General features: G+C 38.1%; 1 protein-coding gene across 1 annotated transcript in view; it reads left to right on the top strand.

Moving 5' to 3' along the window:
- Positions 1–16,812, top strand: part of OPRM1 (opioid receptor mu 1) — a 166,346-nt gene that overhangs the window by 34,253 nt on the left and 115,281 nt on the right. Inside the window, 2 exon segments of the mRNA XM_046669267.1 lie at positions 2,384–2,736; positions 3,518–4,038. Coding sequence (XP_046525223.1) covers positions 2,384–2,736; positions 3,518–4,038 — 874 coding nt within the window.

The following is a 16,812-nucleotide window of genomic DNA, read 5'->3' as shown; positions in this document are numbered from 1 at the left end:
GAAATGATAGCAGGCTAGATCGAGTGTCAGAATTTTAGAGCTCGAGAAACAGTTCGAGCCTATTGACCCTGAGGAGGTTAATGAAATCCTCCTTTATAACTTCAGCTTCCTGGTGCTTACTGAAACCAAACAAACTTTCCTGGAACACTGAATTAAGGTCCTAAACAAAGGAGTCTATAAACATCTCCTCCTACCAACAGCCATCTTGGGCTGAATGAGTTAGAGTCCTAATTTCGTGTGACTGAAAAACAACACAAGCTGAAGCTTAAAGAGAATTTATTGTACCAGGTAAAAAAAAAGTCCAAAAAAGATCCGGTGTCAGGTATGGGTTTCTCTCTCACTCTGTTGAATCCATATCCTCAGGGTTAGGTCCGTTTTCAGACAAGCTCTTCCAGAAACTGTGTACTTTACATCCTCTCGGGTTTGGGTCCTGTGGGAAAAATAGTGTACTCTTTTCCCAGAAGTCCCCTCAAAATATCATTTGCTCTAGTTGAAATGTGAGACCACTGCTGAACATCCATGGTGGCCCCAATTGCTTTACATCTTTATGCCCTGAACTGGTAATGGAGCCCACAGAAACACATGGACTGAGAGTGGGAAATGGGTGGGTCCCCGGAGTGAAACTGAGGTACTGTTACTAACATCAGGGTAAATAGATGTGGAATGTCAAATATATTGGACAATTTGACAATATATTTGCAAGATACTCTTCTACCATCAGATACAATTTATTACTCTTGTCAGTGTGTCTGCTTATTTCTTCTACTTAGTAGTTCTAATTTCTGTGGCTTGGAAGATATATAACACTCCTAGATACTTACACAAGAAAAAGAAAAACGTATGTCCATGGAAAGACTTGTGCATGAATGTTCATAACAGCTAATTGGTAATATCCCCAAACTAGATGCAGCTCAATTCTCATTAATAGACGAATGGATAAACAAGTTATGGCATATCCAAGCAATGGAATACCATTTGGCAATGAAAAAGAATGAATTGTTGACACATGCAACAACATGGATAAATCTCAAAATAATTATCTGAGTGAAAGAAACTAGAAAGAAAGAATATATACTGAATGATTCTATTTACATAAAATTCTAGAAAACGTAAACTAATTTATAATGACAGAAAACAGATCAAGATTGACTGATAGCCTAGGGAAGAGTGGGGATGGGGGTCAAGACAGGGATGGGCAAAATGGAAAGATTATAGAGCTACACAAGGAAACTTTTGGGGGTGATTGAAATGTTCATTTATCTTGATGATGATTTGGTGCTTTTTTTTTTGCTGTAAAGGGCCAGATAGTAAATATTTTAGGCTTTGCAAGTTATACAGTCTCTGTAGCAACTATTCAACTCTGCCATTGCATCATCAAAACAGTCATAGATAAGAAGTAATTAAATGCGTGTGAATAAGTTCCAATAAAACCTGTTTACAAAAACAAGCAGCAGCCCAACTGAGTTTGCAGGCCGTAGTTTGCCAGTCCCTGATCTTGATTATGCTGATGGTTTCACAAGGGTGTGCACATGTCAAAACTTATCAAACTGCACAGTTTAATTATCTGCCTCAATGGAGCTATTATATAATAAAAACAAAACAACCTAACTTTCCCATCACAGATTGGATAAAGTCTAATATTTTTACCAAGGCATACAAGTCTCTCCATGAACTGGCCTCCATATTCCTCCTTGATCAGATTCATTGTCACCCTTAAGCAGTGCCAAACATGCGCTTCATGCCATTTCAACTCTAAGCCTGTGGGTTCTTTCTCTGCCTGGACCGAGCTACACCTACTAACCGTCAGATTAAACTTTTGCTTCTGGACTTCCAGGATGCCTTCCTTCTTTCCTTATCTTACCCCTTCTATTGCCTTTGCCTCATCTCTATGTGCCCATAATAGCCTGCATTTGTGTATATGTACATATGTATATATGCGCATACATGCATTATATATACACTCTTGCACTATTATGTTGTTCCATAATTTTAGCCACATATCTGAAACTTTTCTCTTATGTGTTTAGAATTAAAGTGAATTATTATCCAGTGCCTGGATACTTGACTGAGAGCTCCCCGTGTCTTTTACACCTATCACAGTTCCTGGCACACTAAAAAATACCAAACGAACAGTACATCAGTATGGCAGCTATTATTATAATCATTTTACAGATAAGAACACAGACAGGTAGGGAAATTATATATTTACTCCATAGGCACATGGTTATAAATAGCCAATCTAGTACTAGAAAAAATTCTTCCATACTTAATCTCAAATGCTTTCCACTAATCCTTGCATTTTTTTTTTATTATTGGAAGCTTATCTGTATTTCACATCAGTGTCTTTTTCTGACTCTGCCACTGCTCTTTCTTCATCTCCTAGATACACCAAAATGAAGACTGCCACCAACATCTATATTTTCAATCTTGCTCTGGCAGATGCCTTAGCAACCAGCACCCTGCCATTCCAGAGTGTTAATTACCTAATGGGAACATGGCCATTTGGAACCATCCTCTGCAAGATCGTGATCTCCATAGATTATTATAATATGTTCACCAGCATATTCACCCTCTGTACTATGAGTGTTGATCGCTACATTGCAGTCTGCCATCCCGTCAAGGCCCTGGATTTCCGTACTCCCCGCAATGCCAAAATCGTCAACGTCTGCAACTGGATCCTCTCTTCAGCCATTGGTCTGCCTGTAATGTTTATGGCAACAACAAAATACAGGCATGGTGAGTAATGTTGCAGGCCTGAGGGAGGAGAGTTTTTAGATCAATATGTTGGTGAAGTCATGAGCCAAGTAGAATTCATGGAGTGGTCCAATGTCTTAGTCAAATTGTAATTTTAACGATTCTTTCCAGCAAAATGCCTTTAAATATTTCGAAATAGGAATTTTACCTATAATTTTAAGCCCACTAAACATTTTATACAGAATGCAATCTATTGGTTCCTGATTTCTCTGCATTTACTTTTTCAAAATGATAGGGAAATAAGAATATAGCTCTTCCAAGAGTAATTAGAGCTTAAACCCAAATAACATTAAGTTAGAGGCTTGTTTTAAAATTTCAACTGACTGCCTACATGACAAATTTGTCTTTTTAGACCTCATATCAGGATGATGAACTACCTATCAAAAAGTGGAGTGAAAACATCCATTAGAGAAAAACTTCTATAGATTTTGGACAGTGATTATATGTTTTGATATCAACATAGTCCCATAGAGGATCTAGCTAATGATGATAGGTCCATAATTGTTGACTGAATGAAAGCTTAATATAATTGAAGCAGACAACAAAATGAGATATTTAGAAAAAAGATTAAAAATAACTCTTCCTGAAAATCAACAAGAAAATATGTTTCTCTCACAATTTTTTTAAATCTTCCCTTACTGCCTTGTGTAGTAATGGCCTTAAGTTATCTCTCCTCAAGGCTGTACATTAAAGCAAAATGGTAATATTAATACTCAATAATACTGAATGCTGCTAATTCTTCCTTATAATTCTTTTCTTCTAGGTTCCATAGACTGCACACTAACATTCTCTCACCCAACATGGTACTGGGAAAACCTGCTGAAAATCTGTGTTTTCATCTTTGCCTTCATCATGCCGGTCCTCATCATTACGGTGTGTTATGGACTGATGATCTTACGCCTCAGGAGTGTCCGTATGCTCTCTGGCTCCAAAGAAAAAGACAGAAACCTGAGAAGAATCACCAGGATGGTGCTTGTGGTTGTGGCTGTGTTCATTGTCTGCTGGACTCCCATTCACATTTATGTCATCATTAAAGCCTTGATTACGATCCCAGAAACTACTTTCCAGACCGTCTCTTGGCACTTCTGCATTGCTCTAGGTTACACAAACAGCTGCCTGAACCCAGTCCTTTATGCATTTCTGGATGAAAACTTCAAACGATGCTTCAGAGAGTTCTGTATCCCAACTTCCTCCACCATTGAGCAGCAAAACTCCACTCGAGTTCGTCAGAACACTAGAGACCACCCCTCCACGGCCAATACAGTGGATAGGACTAACCATCAGGTACGCAGCTTCTAAAATTGGGTATATGTACTGGGGATGACATAAAAATTATAGAACTTTGCACGCACCCAAGATTTTAATCCATTAGAAGGAGTTCAATTACTAGGGGATTGAGGTTCAGCATGAGGATGGAAGGAGGGGGGAGCAAATTGTGATCATTGTGTTGGAGAGGAGCTTCGTTACCTAAACTGAGCTCTATATATTTGTACCTATTCATTTAGATGTGCCACCTAGAAACTGTAAAGCTGCTAAAAATAACTGTCTTCAGAGTCTTTTCTTCTATGCAAAATTCATGACTCTAGCACATTCTGGAAGTGATCTTGATCTAGAATTCTTCATATTTCCCCAGCAATGTTATGTATTTTATGCATAGCACTCCAATATCCCTGCCACTTTTCAAGAGCCACTTTGTCCACTGTGGTTATGTGTACAAGATGTTCCCAGCAAATCAGTGTCACAGCAAAGGAGAAAAGGAAAAAAAAAAAAAAAACGGCCGACCTAAACCTTGTTAAGTCACTGTTTGTAAATTTTTATCCCGGAACTCTAAAGCAAACACCAAACATGTTACTTAATCATTAGAACTAAATTAGTTTCACAACAGTCATCTTACCAGTCTGGGTTATTATCGTGAAGAGGGACTATCTGTTGGAAAATTTATTCCTACGTGCAGAGGAGTACATATGGGGGCCTGCACAGATAGGGGAAGATTCAGGATTTACACACAGTACTATAATCCCGTGAGAAATCAAAAGAGAGGAAAGAGAAAAATATGTCTCCAAGTTAATATTATCTTGTTAGGTCACTGGTTTGCAAAATTTGGAAACTGACCTATAAAGTAAGTCAAACATTCCACATGTTAATATTAATTTCAGTAAGTAAATTTTCAAATAGTGCCTGCATGCAAAAATCACAACCTGTGTAACCTTATAACACTGAACTCAAATTCTAACTTCCTGTGAAGTAAATCCCTGAGTCAGAACCTGAGATGAAGTTCCTAGTGTCGGGGGCAGGTCTGTGGGGACAGATGCCTCCATAAAAATGGGTAGGAAGTCAAGTCGAGGAGCCAGATGGAGAGCCTGGTTCAGTGGAGTGCAGCTGCTTCCTCTCTGCTTTCTCTTCACCACGCCCCACCTCACTCTCTCCTCTTACCCCCACTACTGCAACCCAGCCCAGCCCAGGCTCACCCCTTCTAATTGACCACAGGACTAATGTAATACAGTCTGGATGGATCTGCCAAAGGGGGCGTTTATCCTCATACCCCTGCTATTAAATAACACTAAAATGAATGCAGGAACTCACACCCCCTAGGGAGTAGGAGGTAATGATGGCAGACCTACTTCCAACCAAAGGGAAATTATTAACTTATTATGTCTCACTTATAATTCCATTTCAGAAATAAAAGCCAGAAAAAAATGTTTTTCTACCCTGCTTCTTTTCTCTATTTTTTTTTCAATATCAAGCCCTCTAAACCTGCTCCTTTTGCTAAGCAGCTTTCTTACTCAATCACTATCAAAATCTGGCAAGTGTCTTAAAGAAGGTAGGGATTTAAATAGATTTTCTCCAACCTGAGGATAATATATTAAAGAATGTAACTTAAAACTGACAGTCCTGAACTAAGGTTAAAATATTTTTCATTGAAGCAATATATCTCCATTGGGGCACAATGATGGCCATTATGAAGTAGTGATTCTTTCTCTTTCAGTGCCTGTATATTCCTTCCCTCTCCTTTCACGTGCTTCAGGGTGGGACAGTTGGTAGTGTACCCTGGACCACTGCTGGGGCCTCTTGTCATGTCTGATCCTCTCAACACCCATCACTTGCCTTGCCTTTCTGGAAATACAGCTCCCAGCCTGTCCAGTGGAGTGTTTCTCCAGAGTTCATTCTGATTGTCCTTTAGTTGCCCCGACACTGCCCTTGACTCCCTTCCAAATCCAGCATTTCACATTAGTGTGGTTCTTGCACAGCCAGAGAGAGGAGAAAGGAAGCTAATTGGGGAAGCTCTGCTCTAAGTAACTAAAAGGTTTGCTTTAAAAATACATCCAATTAGGGCTTATCTTCATTGCTGCCTCTATGAAGCAGCACCAGTGTCAGATAACAGCAGAAACACATTAGCCCTGGAATTGGCTGCTTTCCCAAAATGCCCAGCTGGGAGAGCTGGACAGAAAAGAGTGGCTGCCAGGAAAAGAGGAAAAGACACTCTGACATGTTTGAAAATTAAGATAAATCAAAGGTCCAGTTCACTAATCTCCTCTGATGTGTCATCATTAGAATCAAGGCAGTTCAACACAGACATCTGGAATGATACATCAGCCTTTGGTGGTAGTTTCAATAATATATCAAAATAATAAAATTCTTTGAAGGAAAAATCAGAGACTTTATGGCCGTGTCTGTAGGACAGAGTTGATTAGTTGTACAAATTCAGTGTCTGACAAACAGCCTTTTTTTTTTTTTTTTTGCATCATAAGCAATCATGTTAGGAAACAAAGCTAGTTGGATTTACACTAACTTTTAAACTGCTTGTTTGAAGTTTGTACTGTTGTAGATGTTTATGTGCTGCTGATATACTTGCATTTTCTCCAAGAAGTGTATTATACTATATATGTCACATCTCAAGCACATTAGTCAACTTCATATTCCGCAGATCACAGATCCAATATCAAATCTCCCCAGGGTGTCTGTATTCTGACAACTGTACACTGAGACTGTGTCCATACATCGCAAAGTGAAGTGGAGAGTTGGCAGTTGTCAAGGTAATTTGATAAGCCATATGAGAAAATTCTGTGCCCAAAATGAACTGTGAGCCATATTTACAAAGTTAAGGGCTACTCAGTCAGTTTTGACTACATGACAAATCATTCCAAAATTTAGTGTCTTAAAGCAGCCATTTATTTAGTTTGAGATTCTATAGGTCAGTAATTTGGGCTAGGCTGGACTGGACTAGGCAATTCTTCCAGTCTTCCCTGGGGTCCGCAGCAGCCGCCTGAGTGGCTATCAGCCAGCTGATCTAGGATGAACTCAGCAAGAATAGTTAGTTCCACGTGGATCTTCATCTTCCATCATGTTGACCCAGGCTTATTCTCATGGTGGTCATGGGTTCTAGATTCAAGAGGTGGAAAAACAGTCTCTATCTGTTGATGGGAGGTGTTGCTGTCACATTGCAAAGGGATATGGATATAGAGAGGGGAGTAACTGTGGCCGTTTTTGCTAACGATCTACAGTAGGCACATGCTGCACAGGACAGGCAAGCCACAGCTTCCTGAGAACACAAACCATGCCTGCCTTGCTTTTTCTTGTACCTCCAGTATCTACCTAACACAGGGTCTGGCACATTAAAGAGTATGTACTTCAAAAATATCTGTTGAATGAATGAATGGTCAGAGGGCTCACAATACTTCAGGAGGTATGGAGGGTGATGGGAATGACCCCTTTCTTGGAACTGATTGACAACCTAAGTGACTGAGTTAACACACTGACATTATTTCAGGCTAACCCTGTAGTAACAAGAAAATATTCAGAGGAGAGTTTCTTTGTTTTCTCTTCTTCAGCCTTTAGTCTTCTGATCAAAAGTTATACTTTTCAGAAACTTTCCTACACTTGTGCTTGTCTTCAGATTTTACATTTAACAAGTGCTATTAATGAGGAGGCCAAGAAATGGACTCAGTGCCCTAAAGAGGTCTTGCCCTAGCTAAGTATAAAAGAAAAAAAGATGGTCTCGTGTTCTTTTGTACACTCCAGGGCTCAGCCTACTGCTCCAGCTGTGGTGCTTCATGCTTGATTTATGTTCGACTTGCTGTCTTTATGGCTTCTAGATCTTGATTAGGTTGACTCAGGCATAGGCACTCATTTTCCATCTGCTCTCAATGCAATTTAATTCCTCTGTACATGTACCACCTTGCCATTGTCCTCGTTGGACCACACTTTGCTTCAGAACACATCTAGCATTTGCTCAAATCAGTCCAGGTACAACTCAGACCTGAGATGCTGGCCACTACTAACTTCGTTTCCACCCCAATCGCATTCTATAAAGCATTTTTTGTTTTGTCATCTTGATTATTATTATTTTTGTTGTTGTTGTTGTTGAGGAAGATTCACCCTGCTAGCATCTGTTGCCATTCTTCTTCTTCTTGCTAAGGAAGATTCACCCTGAGCTAACATCTGTGTTCATCTTCCTCTATTTTGTACATGAGCCACCACCACAGCATGGCCACCAACAGACAAGCAGTGTAGGTCCACACCCAGGAACCAAATCCTGGTCACCAAAGTGGAGCATGCCAAATTTAATTTCTGGGCCACTGGGACTAGCCCTAGATTATTTTTTATTAATGTTTAACATTATATGGGAAAAGGAACAACTCTATTAGGTCAGATGGATTATTATTTAAAGACTTTGTATTGACCATAACCATAAGGATAATGCTATCTTACATTTGAATGACGATGTACAGATTAAAAAGTGCATTCATGTGCACCATCACATCGGCTTCCTACAATAATCCTAAAGGGTAGATATGAAATGATTATACAAGACCAAAGCACCAGTAAGAGGCAGAATCCAGACAAACATCTGGGCTTCTAATATTAATCCAAAGCTTTTCCCTGCTGTCCCACGACATGCTACTTCATGCTCAAGTAATTTTGTATGGTCTCAGCCAGAGGTTCTCAAGCTTCACTGTGAGATCCCAAAATTGTAACTTCTGAAGAACTCCTCTAAGAAATTCTGGGTCAAGGTAGGGTTCAACAATCTGCATTTTTAATAAAACACTAAACTGAAAACTCTGGTTTAAACTGCGACTTCATCCAAACACCGCCAAACTTACTGTTTCGTCTAACTGGTAACCCTTTCAGTCAAGCTGGTTGATATGAATTTTTTCATCAAATTAATCTCCTATTTAGCAGAATAATGTAGTCTTCCTTGAACAAAGCCTTAACTTTCTAATATATCTATTAGAGAGTCTTATAGGACAAAGTTACATACCAGTGATAAAGCTAACGTTATGGGACCTCCCGCTAACTCCTCAGAGCTTAGGTCCATTCCTAAGCCCTCTGGTTACTATTTTTAAAACACTTTCTTGAAATCTTAGTGAAAAGAGCAGGTCAAGAAATTAGGCTAACCTAAAATCAGAAGCATAATTTTTAAAATCAATCACATCACTAGCAAAAGTCAGATCTTGAGGCTTTTTACAAGACATCTGTGGGAAGCTCATTTGAGAAGGAAAGGCATTTAAATTTCATGACAAAAGCTTCAAATGAGAATAGCTCACAAAATTACAGAGCTGGGCCACATTAATGCATATTTTGTGAATGAAACCAAAATGGTTATTCTTTCAATTCTGTGGTTTAAAAAGAAATTGATTCCAGTTATGAGTGTGTGTGTGTGCACTCACACGTGTGCACGCATAATATGCATGTGCCATTTTATGTATGTGTTAATAGCATATATCTTAAAATGAATAATGCCTTTTATAAATAGCAAAAGAATGTCATATGTTTCTATAAATTGACTGTAATCTGGGAGGAGACAATATTGTTTAATTGGAAATATGCTTATTCCCAGAAAATATTTAGTTTTAAGACTATTCGTAATAACGTTTATTGACAAGTTTGTGTCCAGTACCTTATTTAATCATAAGAAGTACGGATCATTAGCTCTACTCTACAGCTGAGGAAATCAGTGCTTAAGGAGTTAACTTGCCCAAGGTAATAGTTAAAAAGTAGTGGCTGAGGAATGAATCCGGTTGAATTTGGTATTATAACCTGGACTGTTAGTCAATGTGCCCTACTGTCTCCTCAGTCTGCTTTTCACTCTTCTCAGTGGTGGTTCTTAGAACTAAATTTTAGCATTCATATACTGACTATTTGAATACCGTAAGATTGTTATGTAGGCTTGTTTAGATGTATTCATGATGTATCTGTGTGTCTGTGCACAGGGAAACTTTAAAGTGCACAGGTAAAGGTAAATTTTAATGAACAGCATGGGGAATTAGAAATTCAGTAATGAGGTATTTGGTTACCATTATATGAGTTCAAACTATTTGAACTAAAATCTTTTGTGGTCATTAAGGTCATATTGACTCTCATTGAACGATAGCATTTTCTTTTCCACAAGTTAACATTTTTATTCATGTCAGAGAGATTTGTTTAATATTTTTCGTAAATTGACCTTTATGATCATGCATACAATCATATTTATCCTCCTAGAAGAGGTAGCTTGGTGCGGTGGTGATGCCAGAGGGGACCAAGACAGGGAGTCAGGCAAATGTTCTAGTTTGTCATGCTCTGCCTGACCAACATGTGATGAGAAAACCCCTTCTTCTTGCAAGAACTGTTTTCTCAACTCTCACATAAGTGGATTATTCTGTAAACAGAATCATACAGCAGACATTGATACGCGAATTAACTAGAGTTCTTCCTGATTGAATACTCTGATCTTCCAGGGAAGTTGAATTTTTAAGATTCAATTAACTCGTATAATTACTGTAGCATGTTCCTATGCTTGTTGTTTCAACTAATAGAACCAACTGATAAAATATAGCAACATCTTTTTCTTTGAAAAACTAACGTAAAATGAGATGTTATTTATTGGCTAACCTTAAGTGGTGAATTGCTATTTGATAACCACTTATCATTAAAAAGTTCTCACATTGAGATGTAGTGTTTTAGACTTGTCAATCTTTATCTTTTCTAGATATGTCTTCTAGATATAAGGTATATTTTCTTTATCTACTGTATCTTTTGGTAGGTTGCCATAAATATTTGCAAATTGCTACAATTTTACAAAAATCATAATATTATTTTGGGGGATGACATTGTGAAAACTACAAACTTGTAGAATAAAATATATCTTACTTTTTCCTTACTAATTATTATTTCTCTGGAAATCAAGAACCTAGAGCCACAAGTTTTTTCAGCCTGCTCCCTTTACACTCAGGAATTTCTTTCTTATATTGGAGAGTTCCTGGCTTTGAAATAAATAGAAACTTTCATGATGAGAAGAAAATTAGAACCATATAGTCTATGATTTCTACTTTTTACTGCAATAAAATCCCATATATATGGTGTGAGTGAGGGGAGGCTAAAACAGGATTCATTTTGAGTGCTAAATTATAATAGTACCTCTTCAAAACATGAATGGTTTTCCTGATACGTATCCAAAAGATCATAATACCAGCTCTCAAGACCCCCACATTGCCGGTGATGTATGCTGAAGGAATGAATTGCCATAAGTATTAACTATACATGGGTGCAAATAAGTGTCAATTTAATTTAGTGCTTGTGGGTTTACTATTTGTGGATCAAAGGAAATGAACCATTTTTTCTTTCTCTAACACTTGACTTATTAGGGACACATACAGCAAATAAATAACAAGCCTGATAGGTTAGCTCCATATAATCACAAATATCAAATAAATATAAGCTTAAAGTTTCATTACAATTTAAAATAATCGTCCTCTCAATCCAAGAATGAACATGTAGAAAACTAATTCATTTTATTTGTCTACATAAAGCATAGTATTTATTAGCAAAGAAGGAAGGAAGGAAAACAAAAAGGATGGAAGGAAGGCATGAAAAAGAGGTGGCCCACAGAGTACATTTTGTGCCTGAAGTCAACTATATTCCTCCTACTATTTTATTTCTCATACAAATACTAGAAATCCCAGGAATGCTGGAAATCTATCAAGTCCTATCTAATTATTTCCACTTTTTTCTACCCACATTATCAAATCTTCATAAAGATTAAGAAAAAGATATATTATGTATATAATGTATATATGATCCAAAGTCCCCAAATGGTGTATCTAAGCCTCTAAATGCATAAGAAATGAATTTTCTTGCGATGACATAAGTAAGTCTAAGACATCTGATAGAAAGGCAAAAAAGTAAAGTCTGTGAGGAATGACATTAAGAAATTACAATATCTTAAGAAAAGTCAAATTAGTAAGGAAAAAACCCTTTTACAACAAGAAAATGCGGTGAAGAGTGGATGTGGAGTGGGATATGGCCACTATATATTTGACTATGCAATCGCCTGTTTAACCCATCCTATAATTTACCAACTTGCAAGAATATCTCACGCTTCCTGTTGTTTCTTCTCTGTCATGTCAGGTAGAATGTCCTTATATTCGAAAATCCCCAAATATATGTGAGCTCATTCAAATTCAAAATATCAACTTTTAAAAATTGCTGCCTTTGAGCTACTCTTTGGAAACAGAAGAGATACATGCCACTCATAGAATCTTAAAATGCTGCAGATAAAGACTTGAGGTACGCCTAGCATACTCTTCAATAACTGAAGATTTTTCTGGTTATTTCAGAAATTCAGTGGAACAAATAGATTTCACATGGCCATAGTATAAGTAAATATCAACATCTAAATTCCAATAATGCAATTGGATTTATCAAGCAGATGCAAAATATTCATGCTTCTTAGGATATTAGACTGAAAAAGAGCACTACAGGTCATCTAGGCCAAACCTCCTAGTCCTAAAAATGGAGAAATTGTAAACCAGAAATGTATTTTTTATTGCATGCTTTTTTCTAATTAAAAGATGATAGTGAGAGTCTTTTCAAATTGAGTTCAAGAAAAATTTGGTGATTAAAGAGAAAGATAACTATATTTTTACATAACTCTAGTACATGTAAATTTAAAAATATAAGCAGGAAGGGGAAACTTTATAATTAGGTAAGAATAGCAGATATAATATAAAATCTTAAAAATTTTGATGGTTCACTTATTTAACCATTTTCTACCACTGACAAGATTCCACCACTGAATGTCTCTGGGCAAGTTTCTGAAACTGTGTATTTCAATTTCCTCATCGGTAAGAATGGTGATAACTATAGTAGCTAATACTTAGCTTTGACGTCAGGGTGATATGTGATTGTCCATGCAAAGTACATAGCACGGTGCCAGGCAACTGGCTAATACTACTGTTCTAAGCCACTCAATGAGGCTTTACTCTTCATTTCCTCCCATCCCTGTTCCTCAAGAAGTTGAATTACAGCTCTTATAGAGAAAATTTCAAAGGAATGAAGTAATGTTGCTAAAAGAAATCATAAGTTTGGTCTAACACAAGGCTTCTCAACCTTGGCGCTAGTGACATTTTGGGCCAGATAATCCTGTGTTGTGGGGGACGTGTCTGTAGAATGTTTAGAAGCCTCCCTGGTCTCTACCCACTAGATGCCAGTGTCACCCAACCAACCCCAGTTGTGACAGCCAAAACGTCTCCAGACATTGCCAAAAAAATCAGTTGAAAACCACTGCAGTAAAAATCAGTTGAGAACCACGAATCTAACCTGAGAAACTGTGTTTGATAAGTGAAGAAACATCAAGGTCCAAATTAGTTGGCACGCCCTTAAAGAAGTGCCTGCGAGTTGGAACTAAACCCCGGGTGTCATGACATTAGTCTCAATCTCTAAAACATCATAGTGATTTCTGAAAAGAAAGCTTTCTTCGGCACTGCTAACCAGTTGCCAAGAATAAGACTCAACATTATTGGAAGACAAGAGGAAAGCGCAATTCTTCAACCTTTATTTTATTTCAAACTTCTCTTTCAGAGAAAAGATCTTCACCCTGAATCATTATTAGGAAAGAATGAAAGGCCAGGAAAGGTGAAGATGCTGTTAGAGAACACTGAGAGGCTCTGAATGAGGTCAAATGTCCGGGCGATCTTAAAACATTAAGGGAGCTTGTAAATGAAACACAAATCGTAACCTCAGAAGCAAAGAAGCGAGGGAGTAGTCCCGGAAAACTAGAAGAAAAAAGTAAAGTCTCAATTTTAATGGTAACTTTGTAGCAACTGAAAATCACACAGAATATTTAACTTTGCACTGATTATTTTTAGAACCCAGATCATATTATTAAAATATATTTTGACGGGGCCGGCCCAGGGGTGCAGCTGTTTAGTTTGCACGTTCCGCTGTGGTGGCCTGGGGTTCACTGGTTCAAATCCCAGGTGCAGACCTACGCACCACTTGTCAAGCCATGCTGTGGCAGGTGTCCCGCATATAAAGCAGAGGAAGATGGGCACAAATGTTAGCTCAGGGCCAGTCTTCCTCAGCAAAAAGAGGAGGATTGGCAGCAGATGTTAGCTCAGGGCTAATCTTCCTCAAAAAAAAAAAAAGTAAAAAATAAATATTTTGAGAGCAGTTAGAAAGGAAGCAGTAATCTCTAGAAGGCAAGATAAGTTCTCTAAGAATTAATTATGGCAAAACAGATTTTAATTTCTTAGAGGACAGGGAAATCAGGCAAACCCAGTGTGGATAATGTTTTTAACAAGAGATTGACAAGCTCTTGTTAATTTCTGTAATAGTATACTACATTGAATTATAATCTGGATATAATGGTACAACGAGATAAGGTTTATAAACTTTAGCTCATTCTCAACTAAAGAGTCCCAGTAAATGGAGGAATGCTGAATAACGTGGATGAAAGGAAAGGAAAGGATACTAGAAAAGTAAGCAAAAACTAAAACAATAGTAGTTACCAGAGAAAAACTTTAGTGTAAGAATCCAACTATGGAAGCAGAGAAGGTGAGTGATAGCAAATATGAAAAAAAGTCACACTTTATTTCATAGATTAGCAATATGATATAGGCTATCTCAACTGTTGTAATTAGAGATAATTGCATCAACAGAAGTCTAGTGTCTAGAACCAAAGAAATTTTAGCCTCACTCTAATATGAGGAACGGAATAAGCAAATTAGATCATATTCAGAGACGAGCAACCAAAAGGGTGCAAGGAGTTAAAATTCCTGAGTATGACAAATGGTTGAAATAACTGCCCATAATTATCTCAGTAATGGAAGACTCAGACAGGACAAGATAGTTATCTTCAGATACTAAAAGGGATGTGAATAGGGAATTGGACTTATACCATACAGCTCCTCTAATTAAAGCCAATGGATAGAAAGGGATTTCCATACAACCAAATAAATAATTTTCTAAGCTTTGAGATACAAGGATTTCCTTGTCACTGGAAGCCTCTAATGTTCAAGCATCAGCATCTTCCTGCGTGAAAGGGGATGTTGCAAGAATCCAGGTGCTAAGACTTGATGTTTAAGGAATCAGAACAAATGATTCCCTCATAAAGTTTTTAGTTTTTACAAGTTCTACCAGGTTCTTACAGAACACTGCTACAGTGAAATGTTGACATGTGGTCCATGAAAAAATAGCTCTTTAGAGAAATAGTGCATATCTTATTTTGGTCATGGGAACTGATACTGTGTATTAACATTTTAAAAGCATTGAAAAGCCCTATAATGTGTGTGTGTGTGTGTGTGTGTGTGTGTGTGTGTGTCTGTACACTGCATTTAGTTGTTTGTTTGTTTGTTTCTTTGCTTTTGAGGAAGATTAGCCCTGAGCTAACATCCACTGTGAATCCTCCTCTTTTTGCTCTGGAAGACTGGCCCTGAGCTAGCATTCGTGACCATCTTCCTCTACTTTATATGCAAGAGGCCTGCTACAGCATGGCTTGATAAGCAGTGTGTAGGTCCGCACCCGGATCTGAACCGCTGAACCCTGGGGCCGCCAAAGCAGAGCACACAAATTTAACCACTGTGCCACTAGGCCAGCCCTGTTTTTGTTTTTTGTTTTTTTTTCCAGATTGGCCCTGAGCTAACATCTGTTACCAATCTTCCTCTTTGTTTTTTCTTCTCCCCAAAGGCCCCCAGTACATAGGTGTATATTCTAGTTGTAGGTCCTTCTGATTCTGCTATGTGGGACACCAACTCAGCGTGGCCTGATGAGCCCTGCTCGGTCCACACCCAGGATCCAAACCGGCGAGACCCTGGGCCACCGAAGTGGAGCGCATGAACTTAACCACTCAGCCGTGGGGCAGGCCCCCTGCCTTTAGTTTTATATATAAGTTTATATTTCTTTTTTTAAGCTCAAGTTCTCAAACTTACTTGAGCACAGACCCAGTTTTTCAAGGAATGCCTTGTAACACCTAAGAGAATGAAAGTTTCACTAAGCAGTTTCAAAAAGCCCAGTTTCAACCGTAAGTCTCAGTGAGGCACAAATCTATGTGCCTATCTATTCAAAATTCAACGTTTTAATAGAATACATGGCAATTCACCAGGGTTCTAAAATTGATTGCTGATCTCTTAGTCACACTCATTTATAATATATGGTCTAAATAGAAACAAGATACTGAAACTGCCTGTCTCTGAAAATAGAACAGCTTGCGTTTTGTCTGGGATTTCACTTTTGCTTTGCTTTGCTTTGCTCTGAAGCTTGCCGCTTTCTGGTCACAGTCCTCAGGAGGGAGGACGTCTGTGCAGCCTTGGGATGTGCTTTACGTCGCTTAACCTGAACACTGCTAAGAATAAGCCTTGTAATTGACACACTCTTTTGTTTGGAATGAAACGTCTTAGAGGAAAATAGGTTTCCTTTAAAACTCACTATACTCAACTGTGAGAAGCATAGCAAAGGTTGAATAATTACAATTTGTCTTGTGAACGAACAAAAGATCGGAAGCTAGGGAATATGAGTTCTGGTACCAGGATGCTGGTAACAAGCTGCGTGAGCTTGTCATCTCGTGCCAGTGGCTGCTGAGGGGATCTCTTCACAAAGAAGGCTTTCTCAGCCTCTTTTGATCAAGGCCAACGAATTAGGGCTCATTTCCGGGTTTGATAGATTACACCATTCAGACTCTGGGGGCTAGCTTCTCCTAATGGACAACAAAAGCAACCACTAAAGCTTCCTTTTATGAGAGAAAAGATTTATTATATTGAACAAAGTAAATTCATATTAAAAGCAAGAGGAAGCATACATCAT

This window comes from Equus quagga, chromosome 8 (genome assembly GCF_021613505.1).
Source record: "Equus quagga isolate Etosha38 chromosome 8, UCLA_HA_Equagga_1.0, whole genome shotgun sequence".
Lineage (NCBI taxonomy): Eukaryota > Metazoa > Chordata > Mammalia > Perissodactyla > Equidae > Equus > Equus quagga.
The sequence above is the reverse complement of the archived record's forward strand: the minus strand, read 5'-3'. Positions and strand labels throughout refer to the sequence as shown.